Consider the following 17,444-nt stretch of genomic DNA (forward strand, 5'->3'; position numbering starts at 1 on the left):
AATGAAATAAAAATCATACCATGAATTGAAGGTCATTTTACTGTCCATTTACTTACAGATTGATTGTTTAGAAAATTTTGATTTTAACTTTTCAAAGCACATAACTATAGAAATACCATATTTGATAACTGATTAATCATATTTCCATATTTTTAAACATTTTCCTAGATGAAAGTAAATTATCAATATATATTTTTTATATAGAAAGAAATATATTTGGGTATATTTATATAATTTGAGGAATAAGAATAACCTTAAAATCAAGCCCCACATGCTATCAATGCAAGTATGATCTCAACAGCATTCTTTTTTTTTTTTTAAGATTTTATTTATTTATTTGACAGAGAGAGATCACAAGCAGGCAGAGAGGCAGGAAGAGAGAGAGGAGGAAGCAGGCTCCCTGCTGAGCAGAGAGCCCGATGCGGGGCTCGATCCCAGGACCCCGAGATCATGACCCGAGCCGAAGGCAGCGGCTTAACCCACTGAGCCACCCAGGTGCCCCTCAACAGCATTCTTGAATTGATGATCACAAATAATTTAATTCAGCAGGAATCCAATCTTAAGGAACCTCTGTGTGGTAAATGTTTGGAACATATTCTCATGGAAAAGCTCACCCCAGTATGCTCAGGTTCTAAGGTATTTGAAACAGAGCAAGAAGGCTGGTGTTAGAGTAAAATGAGAAAAGGAGAGCAGTAGTGGATAAATGTGTGTGTGCACACATACATGCAAAAATACAGAGCATGGTGAGTGGTCTAGGTCCTGGTAAAGACTATGACTTCTAACTGAATAAAATAGAAAATAATTAGAAGGTTTTGAGCAGAAGTGTGGTGATTTGAATCATATTTTAAAAGGATTACTCCATGAAATAAGACAAAAGGAGAGAGGGAGACAAACAATAAGATAACTTAATGTCAGGAAACAAACTGAGGGTTGCTGAAGTAGATGGGGTGGCTGTGTGATGGACATTGGGGATCGTATGTACTATGGTGAGTGCTGGGAACTGTGTAAGACTGATGAATCACAGACCTGTACCCCTGAAATAAATAATACATTATATATTAATAAAAATAAATAAATTTTTAAATAAATAAATAAATAAATAAATAAATAAATAAAAGGATTGCTCCACCTACTGGATTGTAAATAGAATGTAAAAGGGGTTTAACAAGAACTACAGACGGACCAGTTAAGGAGCTATTATAAGTATTAAAATGAAAGATAGTAATGACAGTGATGAACTAACAAGAGAACCCAGGTGAAGGTAGAACTAAGAGAAATTCCTAGGCTGTGAGAAAAAATGGCCAAATAAAGATTTTGGCATTTTGGAGAGATGAAATCAATTGACAAGGGAAGACTGTAGGTGAAGCAGATATATCATGGTGATCTATATTTTCACAAATAAGCCTTAAAAAACATGAATTTTTTAATAGATTCCATATTTTCAATTTATTCGAGGGCACACCAATGCATAGACTATTTCTTGAAGTGAGTTTAGAGATATTTAGATGTTTCATACACATACAAAGACATACGGGATATTCTTTAGTACATCTGAGAAGTAGTGAGCTAAAATATAAACTAACCTATAATTTTTTGTACATACAAATACAAAACAAATACCTAAGAATCTTCTATTAAAAAATAGGTTTAAAAAAACCTAACAAATTTATGAGGGTAATTATAATTAACTAAATCTAAACAGATAAATTTAGTATGGCATAATTACATATTAGAAAAAAATGGCTTTTTTTTATTCTCCTGGGTACTGAATCCTCAAATTTGGGGCTTATGAAATAAAATTAAGTACACTATTAATTAAAGTAAATAATAATTTAATTATTTTAACATTAATTAAACAAAATTTTAAATGTTAGGGGGTTTTTTTACAGTAATAAAATTTTAGTTTTTAACTACTACAATCACTTAAGAGAGTTGAAAATATGATAAAATTTGCATATTTGTGAATTTATTAACTACTCTAATTAAAATAATCTAATAAAGATATCTATACATGTCAAAAACTTTTACAATGAACCTACAAAAATATTGTCATTCAATATTTATAATTTAAATAATGATTTTAATTTCACAAAGTAACCTAATACCTTAAGATAGATAAAAACAGGAATTAAAAAATAAAACTTGTGACATTTTTTAAATAGATGCAATGTTATATCAATAAAAAGGCAAATTGTCCCATCATCAAAATGAACCTTTTAAAAGTCTATCACATTGAAACTTACTTTTCGTTTCTCCATCATCCCAGAAAAAGTCTCCTTTTGCTGTGTTATCTTCATCTAATGCAACTATAAGTCCTAGAGGCTTCTTTCGGCTATTAAATAAGTTTGGGCGTATATGTAATTCAAAATAAATTTATAATAGTAAAATATCTTACAAATAAGTCAATTTCAACCCAGCAGATCTGTAGATGTTCTGCATCCATGTGAGAATATTGATATCAATGAAATTCATGTCTGTATTTATTATTTTTCCATGAGAGAAATAATTTATATACTTAAAAATAAATGAAAGAAATAAATTTAATAAATATAATGTGAAACTTCTTGGAGGCAAGATACCAACAAAATTGAAACAGTATAATGATACTTCAAGCAAGAAAATTTAAATATACTTTATGAATGCAGAATACATTTAACATATATTTGCACATCTCAATTAACTCTGCCTTGCAATTTATCAAGGCTACATCTTATATACATAATAAAGAAAGGTACAATATAAACACATTTTACTGCTTAGTAGAATATCTATTAACTTTACAGATGAGGCTAATTCTATTATGAGAAATGAGACATGATGAATACAATTTTCTCTGTTCCTGTAGGTTTTTAAATCTAGGAAGAGCCTGAGGCAGATATATAGAATATATTCTTTCTATATAGAATATATTCCATCCTGCATGCTCACCAAAGTATATGCTGCTCTGGTTCAATACAGCTCCAGAATATAACTAATTTTTTGGAGAACACAGTCACAGAACAGTTACAGTCTGAAAATAATCAATTATATAATGCCAAAATAATGAAGTTACTAGCACACATTCATTCACTCATGTATTTGTTCCTTCAATAAATATTTAGCGAAAATAGAGAGTATATCATGGGCCAGACATTTACTATTGGCCTGGGGAGTACAGCAGGAAAAAGCCAATTCTCTCCTTTAATGGAGTTTATAAAGGGAGTGGACACATTACATACACAATAAAGTACACAATATAATTCCAGATATTCTTAATGTTATGAAGAAAACACAGCAGGATAAGAAATAAAATGTAACTATCCCTTGGGATGTTAACAGAATACGGGGGAATTTGTGCATTCAATATAACCCCTTCTGTGCTCTTGTACCCAGAATGAATGCTGCAAGATAGAGCACAAGAATTTTCAAGTTTCCTCTTTTCTCCTAAATATTTCTGCAAGTTATTCCTACTGAACAATTTAGTTTCTGTCTCATTCTTTCCCTAGACAAAATTATCCACTTCATTTATCATTTAAAGTAAAACATTTTAGCAGAAAGAAAAACATTGTGACATTTATGTATTGATAATCCAAGTATATAACTGACACTATCAACAATTATGTAACTTACTTTACTTTTTCATATTTTTATTAAGAATGAGCAACTAACTTTAATTATATATCTCCTATAGAGAATGTCAGCACATTTTTGGCATACAAAAAAATTATGATCTAATTACTTTCATTTTTTAGATAAAAGAATTTGTAATAATGCTATATAATTTGAATCTTTTTATACATATTATATTTAAGAATCCCCTTCATACATCAAATATCTTCTGGTGAAAAAACTAAACAGTAATCTTTGATTCTAAATAAAATATTAATTAAAACTTGAATTATATTTCAGATTTCAGTTAATGATTTTTCATTTTACCTTGCAGTTGTAGTTACATCAGGTTGTTGAATGGGGATAATATAACCTCCTCTAAGATGTAATCCTATTTTGTCTCCTGGAAGGTACATATTAACTTGCTGTTTTTTCCATGGCCTCTTTGCACCCTAATATTTGGAAGTTAAAAAGATTTTTTAATATTAGTGAAGACATTAATTCCATTTCACAAGAATTCAATTTTACGTATAGAAATAATTTTTACTGTGAGAAATTCATGTCATCTAAATAAATATTAATATGCTCTTTTCTAACTTTGAAAAAAAATCTTATTTTTCAGTTTACTGAACAAAGCAGGAGAAAAATAGATTCACTTTTTCCAAAAAAATTAAAAATCAATTTAGACAAATCAATTTCCCCTTTACAATAATTAACATTCTTAATTAGTCCTGTTTTTATTCTTTGTTTTGGTTTAAAATTACGTGTATCTTTAAAAAGCTTTTAAAGATGTTATTTATTTATTTGACAGATAGAGATCACAAGTAGGCAAAGAGGCAGGCAGAGAGAGAGAGGAGGAAGCAGGCTCCCTGCTGAGCAGAGAGACCAATGTGGAGCTCGATCCCAGGTCCGCGGGATCATGACTAGGGCTGAAGACAGAGGCTTTAACCCCCTGAGCCACCCAGGAACCCCTTTAAAAAGCTTTTAAAAATCATTATTTCAGGGCATCGGGGTGGCTCAGAGGGTTAAGCATCTGCCTCTGGCTCAGGTCATGATCTCAGGGTCCCAGAATCAAGCCCCGAGTTGGCACCCCTGCTCAGCCGGGAGTCTACTTCTCCCTCTCCCTCTGCCTCTCTCCCTACTCCTGCTCTCTCTCTCCCTTTCATTTTCTCTCTCGAATAAATAAATAAAATATCTTTTAAAATATTTTATTTATTTATTTGACAAGGAGAAACACAACAAGAGAGGAAATATAAGCAGGGGGAGTGGGACAAGGAGATGCAGGCTTTCCGTGGAGCTAGGAGCCGGATGTGGGTTTGATCCCAGGACTCTGGGATCATGACCAGTGCTGAAGGCAGATGCTTAATGACTGATCCACCCAGGTGCCCAAATAAAATATATTTTTTTAAGTGAAATAAAATAAAATAAAAATCATTGTTTCTATAAAAATATAAGTGATATGCAAAATAATGCCTTTTAAAATAAATACTTCTCAAAGGTCTTAGTCAATTAAAAAATATGTTGCATATGAATGTTACAATGTTGCCTTTTCAAGGTTGAAATGAAAATCTTTCCCAAACATTTGAATGTGCCATATTAAAAAAAAAAAAAAAAATTGGTTACCATTAGCTCAATACTCAATTCTTCTGCCAATAAGATAAATATACAAAGTAGGAAAAACATCAGAATAAGTCATCACTCCTTCCTAAAATCATTCCTGAGTTTTATTTCCACAATTTAAAAATGAGTAATATAACTTTATACTAAAGAATGTAATTTTATATTAATCACATGCAAGAAACATATACTTGCTCATATGCAACAAAACATGTATACCTGCACAAATTTTGCAGATTATTATTCTTTTTTTTATAATGATAACAAAAATGCTGAAAACAGATATGCTATGTGTTGGGAATTAAGTTTCCACATACAGATGTTTGACAGTATAATACTTGTCAGTCTATTACTATATTAAGGTTACTCACAGTTTCATAATCATACCAAGTAGCATTAGGGATGTATACACTCACTGTATCTGCTCCCTAAAATAAAACAAGATAATTTTTATTTCTTTTTATTTCTTTAATACTTATCAGAAAAGTCTCATATCAAATAGTAAATTGGGTTTTAATAGTTAAGAAAAAAGCTTCCTTTGTACTCTTCCACTACAATACTTCCTATAAATAATAACCAAAAGGCTATTTTACTAGTTTTATATAATAATATAAATCACATCAAAAGGGAAGTTGAAATTAATTTAAATAGCAAATTAAAAAAAGCATTTGTATTGTTATAATCTACATGGTAATTGCAAATGTGTACACATTCATTTCTGTATATTTCCATGGGTTTTAGAGACTCCTAAATAATAGGTAAAACCCAAAAATCTCACTCTACTATATTTTTAATACTTAATATTTAATATTTTCATATGATCAGCTGGCGTTCCAGTTCCCCTTTATTTAAATTTAACAAAACTTCAATGTCTATTGACATATGTCTATGTCTAATAAAATGAGAATTCATTGTTCTTACTATAAGATTGATTTTGGTTCCATAAATAAAGCTTTCTTTTTTAGAAGAATATTAATTTTACATAATTTTCTTCTCTGCAATTACATATTATATATTTGAAAACATATATCTACTAAACATTTTTATAATTTTTCAGAATTTCTTCTACATTTTAGAATTCAACATTTATCAGTTTGAAACAGTCAGGTAGAGTAACATTTATTACTAAGTCTTTTTTATAATTTTGTGTGAATTTGGTTACAAGGTATCCTTTAAAAGCAATAAATTAATTAAAATTTAAAACCTACCTCTTTCAAGACAGGAGTAATAAGTAATGCGGGACCCCATAAGAACTGAGTGTCCTCACTCCAGGTATTCATATCCTCATAAAACCTAAAATGACAATTTGCTTTGTAATGACAATTTACAATATAAAGATAAAAAATAAGTTTATCCGAATTCTCTGGTTTATCATTTCAGTTTTTTCACGGGAATGATTATTAGCTTTAATTTTACTTGTTTCACATCTCATTTTGAACTATGGTTCTTATATCCTTATAGTTCATCTGAACTCAAGAAAGAAGTGAGGAAGGAAGGAAGGGAAAGAGAGAAAAAAGGAGGGAAAAGGGGAGGAAATTAGTTCAACTGGGCTCAAAAAAATTTATCAGAGATGATAAGGTTACTTATTATTTATAATAAATAAGTATTATGTTTAATACAATTTCTCTAAGATAAATTTGTAAAGTACCAGAAATCTTTCATATTCTACTTTCTTCCCTTTAAATTTTTCATTATAAATTCCTGTTTTAACCTGATTTGAAAGGGTCTTCAAGTCATTTCTTGGGGAAAGGTCCTGCTTTGCTCAAGATATACAAAGACAGACACAATTAATTGCTCTGTAACAATACCATAGTCTTGATCTACAGTTAGATGATTTTGACAATACATACTTAACATGTCTTCAGTAACTGCGTGTTAAATCATACTAATATAATTTCCGTAATACAGCCTAAGTTCTTTTCAATTCCCACATTTCTAGTTTAATCTTCTCCAATCATTAAATTAATTATATTTATTTACTGCATCATTCCATAGTTCACCAAATGCTTTATATAAATCATTTGACATCATTTGACATTTGACATCATAATTTGTCAAATCTATTTGACATCATAATTACTCTCCATTAATTTTTCAATATATATCTGAAAATAGTTTGAAAAATTAAAATTCCTCAGCATGGTACTCACTCATGAAGAACTGGCCTTGCTACAGTTTCTCCAAACATATGGGCTTTGTAAAACAGAGTATAGAGGAAAGGTAATAATGTATAGCGAATATTCAAATAATGCCTTGATGAATTAACCAAAAGAGAATTCTGCCCAAAAAATGCTGGATCCTGATGCTATGGAATAAAAAGAGACATTGAAATAAAAAAAGCTAAAATAATGAATGAAAATTGAAGGAGATGCATTTAATCTATTTGAAAAGCAAATCACATATATTTTAGCTTATTTATAAAAATTTGAAATTGTTCCACTTTCTTCACCAAAGTATATAAGTATTTTTATTTTTTATGTTTTCATTTGGATGTATGTTTTAATTAAACTCTTTTATACTAGATATCTTTCATTTACATTTTACATTTTTCATTTACATATAGTTACCTATAGTTAGAGATGAAGATATATTTTAACAAAGAATTTTTACCTATATTATTTGTGGTAGATTGAATTATTGCCTCCAATGTTCATGTTCCCTTGTACACACAACCTTCACTGTGTAATTCTGCAGTTGCTACCACTAAAGATGGAGTGTACTTCCCCACCTCTTAACTTTGTGCTCAAGTGAATGATATACTCTGTGCAGTGGAATCTTAGTACACGTGACACATTCATGTAAAGACTTAAAATGTGATTGCCTGAGGACTTTCTGCCTTGTGCCTTGGTGTTGCCATTAGAAGAAAAAGCCCAGGTATGTAGTCTACTGGCCCAGAGATACAGGGAACAGGCTGCCTGGCCAGCACATAGGCTTGTAACTTGAAGGACAGCCTTCCTGCTGAGCCCAAGCTGGATCAGTGGATCTCCCGCAATGGGTAGCAAAATTAACTGAAGGTACAATCTCCTGCCTCCCTGGATTCATCATCATTTTATCCTGAAGATATTTCCCTTTGGTTGCCTGTAGCTAATCAATGAGCATGGTGGGGTACTATTCAGGCCCATTCCTGAAATATACAGGACATTTCCAATGCTCAACTTTGCCTTGAGGACTCACCACCGCTGAGTGAAAACCCTTAGAATTGGGCTGCAGTACGTTATTCTCCCTGAAAACCCTCCTTCCTTGCCTTCATCTTCATCAGATTCAGATTGTGATATGAAGGCTTTCTTCATTTTTTCCTGCTCCCTCCCCTTTATCCTTTCACAAGTATTTCACCAATAAATCTCTAACATATTTGTCTTGGCATCTGCTTTTGGGAGACAGAAATGAACACACAGTGTAATGTAATTCATATCAGCATTTTCCATGACCACAAATTTCTTTTTTTTTTTTTTAAAGATTTTATTTATCTATGGCAGAGAGATCACAAGTAGGCAGAGAGGCTGGCAGAGAGAGAGAGAGAGGAGGAAGCAGGCTTCCCGCCGAGCAGAGAGCCCGATGCGGGGCTCGATCCCAGGACCCTGGGATCATGACCCAAGCCGGAGGCAGAGGCTTTAACCCACTGAGCCACCCAGGTGCCCCGAGCACAAATTTCTTGAAAGCACCATTCAGGTGGATTAGGAAAAGACTAATCTCCAATTTATACCTTTTACTACTGTTCTGTTATGCCTCCTTCCAGGTAGAGCTCTGCCCATTGTTTAATCAAAACTCTTCTCAAACAGAATTAATGGCTCTATATGTAACCAGTGTGTGAACAGTGAATAATTTCTCAACCAACATGCATTTAATCGATTTAATGGTTTCACCTAATTTCCTCATTTCCTCTGAGAAATATGTCTCTGAGAGCCCAGAACATGCCGAATTCATAGGGGTAGTAGAACAGCTCAGAATGTCCTTGTACTTCTGCTCCCACTAGTTCAGATGCATGTTAGTTTAATTTTTCCCAACCTATCAGTTCGGTTTTATTTATTATACAAAGATTCTGGACTCAAACTACTTTTCAAGTCTCTTGAATTTCTTGTGTTTCTTTAATAGAACAAAAGCTGGAAATCCTTAATATTACATTATATTTTTTATGAAAGTTACTTGGAACTTACATTGTTAGAATCCGGACTCAAAAAGTTTTGGCTTAATTTTAATATTAAATTATTTTAAAGTGATGTAACACACTTGTATATGCTTTAGGCTTAAATAAAACATTTATGGTATGACATCATTACCTTTCATGATTTCCTTATTTCACCATTTTTTAATACATAAAATATAAGCCTTGAGAAGAGGACTTCTAACTCTTCTTTATGCTGCAAACTTTCAGACTATATCTTCTATGGATATAAATTTAAGTACATTGCTAAAACTAGAATTAGGTCTTATTTAAAAACATAGAGAACAAGAGGCATTTACCTCATATATATCACCATTATGGTTCCTGGAAAATGGATAAAATGCCCCAAGTTGCATCCACCTTCTGCAAAGCTCTTCTGTGGTATTAGCCACAAACCCACAGATGTCTGCTCCAACCTAAGTAACAAATATATCTATTATTCATAGGGTAAAGAGACTCAAATTTGCCCAGAGCATCACATTTTATGCCTCAACAGATTAATTTACATTATTTAGCAATCTTTTTGTTTGACTATCTTCATGTATTCTTCCTTAACATAGTTTTATATTTTCCATTTTTGTTATGGAATTTTTTTTACATTATTTTACACATTGTCTCCTTATACATTGTTAGTCTTATGTACTTTCTTCCTTTGATCTAATCATTGTTAATATACAATGTGTAATTATATTATTAAAATGTGTTATTTCTTAATCAATGAATCACCCCATGATTTTATTTTTTCTTTTATAATATATTACTATAATAGTAAAATACTAAAAAATGTTGCCTAACATGCAGTCATATAAAATTTCATTCTTCTTCCTTCAAGAACCCTCCAAAAAAAACTACTATTCTTTTCTTTTTTTTTTTTAATATTTTGTTTATTTATTTGACAGAGAGAGAGAGAGAGAGATCACAAGTAGGCAGAGAGGCAGGCAGAGAGAGAGGGGGAAGCAGGCTCCCTGCTGCGCAGAAAGCCCGATGCGGGGCGCAATCCCAGGACGCTGAGAACATGACACGAGCCGAAGGCAGAGGCTTAACCCACTGACCCACCCAGGCACCCCAAAAACTACTATTCTTAATTTGGTATCTTAATATTCATTTAAATTTTTACAAACATTTCTTTTTTTTTTCCTAAGTAGTATGTAAGTACCCATAAATAATATATAGTATTATGTTATATATTTATTAACTTTATGTAAATGGCATATTGTATGAATGACACAGCATTTCATTTTTTTCTCAAAACATTATTTTTATGAGATTCACTTGTGTTAAATGTAAACATTTAGTTTTAGTTCTCTATAATATAGGATCTCATAACTATGAAAAATGCTCCTGTTAAGTTTTATATATAGGTTTCTTTGTGAATATTAAAAAAAAAACTTAACTATTCTTCTATGGTATTATATATATAAATATTTTCAAGATTATTTTCGTGGCTTATTGGAAATACACATTGTTTAATCAAAACTGGTTGTAACCCTTTGTAAACACAATGACAGTACATGAAAATTTCCATTATTCCATTTCTTCCCAATTACTGTTATTTTCAGACTTTAAAAAATATATTTTTTTTCACCAAACTTTTTATTTGAATTTCTCTGATATGGAAGTTGAGAACTTTTTCATATTTTTACTGAGTCCATATGGGTTTCTCTTCCTACAGAATTACCTATTTATATCCTTTCCTAATTTTCTATTGTTTTTACCTTCTACAGGTTTCTAGTAGGTATTTTAAATTGAGTATTATTCATTTACTGTCTATTTAAAATAACTTTATAAAAGATTTTATTTATTTATTTGATAGACAGAGATCACAATTAGGCAGAGAGCCGGACTGGGAGGAGGCAGGCTTCCTGCTGAGCAGAGAGCCTGATGCCTGATGGGTGGCTCTATCCCAGGACCCTGGGATCATGACCTAAGCTAAAGGCAGAAGCTCTAAACCACTCAGCCACCCAGGTACCCCTAAAATAGTCTTTTAATGAACAAATTTTTTTTTCACTTTGTTGTAGTCAAATTTATGTTTCTTTATTATTTGTGCCTTCAGTGATCTGTTTAAGAAATTAGTCCCCTAACCTAACATCACAGAATTATTCATATTTTCTTCTAATATATCTAAGGTTTACTTTTCACACATAAGTCTTTAATCCATCTGAGACTGATTTATGTGTAGGGCGTGAGACATGGACCCATTTCTTTTTAAATGGATAATCAATTTTTCATATGAATATTTGATACTTCCTCAATGATCTATAGTGATAGTGCTATCAGTAATTGTATTTCATTAATGCATGGGTCTTTAATCCATCTGAGACTGATTTTTGTGTAAGGCGTGAGGCATGGACCCATTTCTTTTTAAATGGATAATCAATTTTTCATATGAATATTTGATACTTCCTCAATGATCTATAGTGATAGCGCTATCAGTAATTGTATTTCATTAATGCATGGGCCTGTATCTTATTTTGCCATATTATTCTATTTGAATATACAGAGACAAATATCATTGTGTTTATTACTACTTTATTGGATAGGGTAAATCCTTATGCTCTTTTCTACTTGCATTGTCTACCAAATGAAGTTTAAGTAATCTTTGATGCTCCCCAAATTCACTTTATAGTTTAAATTGGAATATCACTGAACCTGGATATAGTTTGGGGAGAATGTGTATTTATAATATGCTAAGTCTTATTATCTATGAACATGACATATATTTATTTAGTTATTTAAAATTTTCTTTAAAAAATCTTACATTTAGTTTTAATATTTACTCCTAGATATTTTATATTAATTACTTGCTATAATAAATAACACCTTATCTTAAAATACATTATAAGATTGCTTATGTTTTTCTTCTTTTTCAGACAAAACTACTGAAAATACTCTATTTTATTTAAATTTTCAAAATCGCCTTTGTAATTTCATTTTGTTAATTTTTCTCTAGAAACTTTGTTTTCATTGCCTTAATCTCTTCTCTTATTTTAATTGCCTATTTCTTTCTTTAGGTTTATTCTGTTTTTCTTTTTTCCATTTTCTTAATTCACTTTACTCATTAATATTCAGCATATCTTTGTTTTTAAGCTAAGCAGATATCCCACAGTTTTGATATGAAGCATAATTGTGAGCATTCAGTTCCAAGGATTCCCCTCTCTCCATTTCCATTCAGTTTATTTTTTGACTCACAAATCATTTGATAATGTGTTTTTTAATTTCCAAAGTCAAGAGTCTCTGTGTGTGTGTGTGGGTGTATGAAGTTTTTGTTGTGGTTTTTGTTTGGTTGGTTTTTGGTTTTCGGTTTTCATTTTGTTTTGTGTGTATGAAAGAAAGAATAAGTGATCACTGTAATTTCCTAACACATTTTACATTATTTCTTTTTATGTAGTAGCCTTCTTTGGTGTTGAATATCAACATGGCATACTTTTTTTGCTTGATTTAGAAATATCAGATTTTTTATATTTAGAGTTGCCTAGCATACATTTTTTCTGTTCTTAAAATCTTGAGATTTCCTCTTTATTTTTTATCTTTTATTTTACTATCTTTTAAATAGAGGAAATAGCTTTATTGTTTTTTAACGTAAACTGACAATCTAGTATTTTAAATATATTTAGACATTTGACATTTACTTTTTTTACTAATGTATTTGGATTTTTCCCTACCATCTTATCTGGTACATTATATATATTTGTAAGCTTTTTCTATGCTCTGTTTATATTGATATTTCTTATATGTATTTTTTTGATTTACTTAAATTTTATTTATTCTGTTTTCTCATTTTAATGGCTTGAATATTATAGTCATTTTCTTATAATTCTAATTTTTTTCTTATAAATTCTAATTTTTTCTTTTTTTTCTTATAAATTCTAATTTTTCTAATTTCTAATTGTAATTTTTCTTATAAATTCCCTAAGAATAAGGATTGAACTTTTCCTGCAATATACCTTAGTCCTTATATTGAAAATCATTAAGATGATAATATTACAAAAGTAAGAGTGATTCACATATTTTATAAATAACACTGTATGAAATTCCTTACCAATGGTATTCCAAACAAGTTGAACTCTAGCATTCCTGCAATAGACCATTCCATTTGTTCCCATGAAGCAGTATTATCTCCTAACCAATGTGCAGCATAACGTCCAGATCCAGCAAAAGTTGACCGGGTGAGAATAAAACTTCTCTTATTGGGAAAAACTTTTTCTAGGGCTCTAAAAATAAAAGTAAATTAATAAGATTTATTTTTATATAAATATAAATATTTTATCAATCTTTCATACCAATTTTTATTTGTCAATATTTATTTATGTAAATATTGCAATCAAATAGAGAAAGGAAATCTATTAGAAGTGGTTCAGACTTTGGTTTTCTTTATCAAATTAAATGAACATGTTTTTTGTATCCATTCAACATTTGTTTTTAACATATATGGTCTATACTCATTGAAATCCCTCTATAATATAAGATTTCGTAAACTGAATTTGAACTCTGTATGACTTTTTGTGACACAGTAATGTTGATGATATATTCATATCTGTATTTTCAAATAATAGCGTGTGATGTTGGGATAACCGTTACATATTTGAGAGGCATTTTAGTTTGTTTCCTGAAGCTTACCATCCACAACCACTAGTATTATTCATCTCACCTCTACTGGTATTGGAGTATTAATGATAATTTTTTCCATTAATGGGAAATATTCAAGAAAAGATACAAGTGTTTGATTTAGTAGATAAGATTATCCAGACTACCTTAGTAAAAATATAATGTTATCTTAAAGTGGCTATTCTATATTATTATCTTTACAATATTGAACTATAGTATTGCTTTTTGTTTCTAGAATTTATATATTTATACACTGCAATATGTAATGATCTACTGAGTTTAAAAGTAAAGTAAACACTATGAAGACAGTGTATAAAAGTGTATAATATCATGGCATGTTTTGGATTAGACAAATGTAGGTTTGAATTAAACTTGATCATGTTTACTTAATTATGAGAAAATTTAAAATGTATTGAGATCAGGATCTGGGTTTTATTGGCAATTGCGTTACAGGTCTTTATATATGCTTGGAAAATCGTAGGCAATCAAGTTATGATCGTCCCCTTTCTTTTTTCTTTAAACTTGTTTCTTTTTTATATACAAGTGACACACTGCCTTAGAAAAATTACTTTGGGAGATACTACATAGAAAACTACATTTTAATTGAAACCTTTGATTTTGAAAAATAAAGACTTATTTAGAAACACCTCTCTCCTATGCCAATTGTGAAGTTCATGCTTAGAACACCATTATATTCAGAGATAACGAACTGGGTCAAAACTTTGAAGCATAATTTAAATCTATGAATTAAAAAAGAATCACAGTTAAACACATACATCACGTAGTGCTTGATTAACTAAGATCCACATTCATGAAGTTTAGTAAGTGTACTGGTGTTTTTAATGTCCTAATTTTTTACCATGAAAATACTATCCTTCTTTGTTTTCTTATTCTCATTATTTTCCAACTATGTTAGGAAATTATAACATATATTTCTACACATTAAATATGAAAGAGGTTTCTGAATGAAATTGCACCTACTTCTCTGTGGCGATAGCCATGCTGTACCCATAGAGGCTGTGAACATCATAATGCTTCCCCCAGTATTGCACAGTGTCCATGCAAATTGTTTTGGAATACAGGAGTTTGTCAAGAATATCTTAGAAAAAATATATAGGAAATTATTTTAAGACACATTTTGCCATTGTGAACTTCATAATCCTTAAATTATGTGCTATGCAAGATGATATTTAGTTTGAAAAAAAAAGAAAGACAATTGAAGGAAAGTTCAAATTAGGTCTCCACCCTCTATTCCTGTTGATTAACTGTAAGGTTTGCACTTACAGTAACAAATATTCGATTTCCAAATTATAGTACTAAATAAACCCATAGAAAAATACATTTAAATATATAGATATATGCATACCCATTTGTATTATACATTATATAAATATACACACATTTTAAAGCTTTATAGCTTAGTTCATTTAAATAAAATTTAACTTATAAACATATATATCTTTCACAATTACAAACCATGTAAATCTCTGCTTTTCAGAAAAGTTTTTATTGTGCTTTCATTTGCAGGCATATGTGATACTTCCATAATTATTGTCATCTTTCTTCAGATGTACTTACTGCTATTGCCCTAAGAGCAAATCCCTTCCTTTGGTTTATTTTTTTTTACTTATTTTTAATGGTGAAAATCCCATTTTTTAGAATATGTGAGATGTAACTATTCACATTAGGTTATTTCTAAAAACTGCATAGACTTACAGCATAGTGCCCACAGAAAGATTCTGATCACTTATATTGTAATTTCAAACAAATTTCGTTTCCTTTCATTAATTATTTAATCATGGGCAGTTTATCAGTGATAATAAAAGTCAATATGCTATACCAAAATTTAAAATCATACTCCTTTTCTTAAGTATAAAAATTTAGGTCCAAAAGTAAAACAAAAACAAACAAACCAACAAAAAAACATTGATTTCAGGGTCTCAAGATTGTATCAAAATTTGTGATTTAGAAATATATGCTAGGATTTACCAGTCAACAAGGAAAATTATTCTCAGCTAATGGTAAATAAATAACAAAATAAAACTTACCAGGAGTAAAAGGTGGATAATTTAGTTTGTTGCTTTCACATCCATTCTTTGAACCATGAATAAAGCTGGAAACTTCATTCATGTCCTGAATGGATATAATATGAACAGCAGACTTTAAGTAATAACAGAAGTATCTTAGATGGGATTCAGGGGTTGTATACAACCAAAATGTTTTTAATTTACCTAGTTTTAATTATACATATAAAACAATAATTGTAAGTATTAAGCAACTGTCTTCTCTAAATAGTTATATCAGTCTTCTCACTGAGTCCACCATTGTCCATATTTCTAGCATATTCATTTATCCAACATGGTTTGTTCATCTCAGTGGACATTTATCTAATTTCTAGGATGTGCTTTGCTGACTACTAGGCACAGCACATTTTGCATACTCCTCAATTCCTACACTATCAGAAGAGAATGAAAGTAAAACAAGGTAAATAGCATTTTGGTATTCTAATGAAAATAGTTACAACCTTAATGAATCTCAATGAACCCTAAGGCAGCTGGACCACATTATAAGAACCAATAACCTAAACATCTCTTGGAGGCCAAGTTGTGTTCACAGATTTTTTTTTTTTTTTTGCTATGCAAACTGAGGCTCCAATATTGTCTTGTCACATACTAGTTCTCTGACTGTAATTTTAAATAAAGCCTTTGAATGAAACAGATAATGTATATAAAATCATTTATTACACTACAGTCTCAAGAAATGAATTTCTTCTCCTCTGTTAATTGCATTGAAGGACTTCTACACACTTTTTTTAAAGATTTTATTGATTTACTTGACAGAGATCACAAGTAGGCAGAGAGGCAGGCAGAGAAGCCGGGGTGGGGGCGGGGAGAAGAGCAGACTCCCCGCTGTGCAGAGAGCCAGATGCCAGGCTCAATCCCAGGTCCCTGAAATCATGACCTGAGCTGAAGGCAGAGGCTTAACCCACTGAGCCACCCAGACGCCCCTACACATTTTTGAAGTGTATTTTCCACATCTGTGTGATATGCAGTTTCTGCTTTCACACAGCTTCACACTCAGTCAAGTCCCTTGTTAATTTTATTTTCCTCAGAAGAAACATATTTTCTTCATTACTCTTCCCTTCTGCCATTCACATCATGCTTAGATGGAATTAATGTGAAAAATTAAGGTTGTTCAAGGGAGGAACAAAATAAATTTCTCATTGTGGTAACAGATATTAAAAGGTAAATGTTTCCATTCCCCAAATATTTTCCTAATAATAATAAAGAAGAAAAATTATGTAGTTATTCTAAAGCATTGGGGTTATTTTATTGAAATTACCTGGGATATAATATTCAATTTTGTTTTCCTATGTCCAGTAAAACTAATACAAAGAGAAACTATGGTTACACGGCCAATAATTTTAGGTGAACTTAGGTGTATTTTCTTCACAAATCCATGAATTACATTA

The 17,444-nt window shown here is 30.7% G+C and overlaps 1 protein-coding gene across 1 annotated transcript in view; it reads right to left on the reverse strand.

Moving 5' to 3' along the window:
* The window catches only part of SI (sucrase-isomaltase), a 96,460-nt gene that overhangs the window by 53,890 nt on the left and 25,126 nt on the right, over positions 1–17,444 (reverse strand). The window contains exons 14-22 of the mRNA XM_032836045.1: positions 16,021–16,105; positions 14,954–15,071; positions 13,407–13,578; positions 9,667–9,783; positions 7,356–7,510; positions 6,414–6,498; positions 5,577–5,633; positions 3,916–4,040; positions 2,244–2,332 (exon numbers count right to left, since the gene is read on the reverse strand). Coding sequence (XP_032691936.1) covers positions 2,244–2,332; positions 3,916–4,040; positions 5,577–5,633; positions 6,414–6,498; positions 7,356–7,510; positions 9,667–9,783; positions 13,407–13,578; positions 14,954–15,071; positions 16,021–16,105 — 1,003 coding nt within the window. The remainder of the gene's footprint in view (positions 1–2,243; positions 2,333–3,915; positions 4,041–5,576; positions 5,634–6,413; positions 6,499–7,355; positions 7,511–9,666; positions 9,784–13,406; positions 13,579–14,953; positions 15,072–16,020; positions 16,106–17,444) is intronic.

The sequence above is a fragment of the Lontra canadensis genome, unplaced genomic scaffold (genome assembly GCF_010015895.1).
Source record: "Lontra canadensis isolate GAN:19392208 unplaced genomic scaffold, GSC_riverotter_1.0 scaffold90, whole genome shotgun sequence".
Taxonomy (NCBI): domain Eukaryota; kingdom Metazoa; phylum Chordata; class Mammalia; order Carnivora; family Mustelidae; genus Lontra; species Lontra canadensis.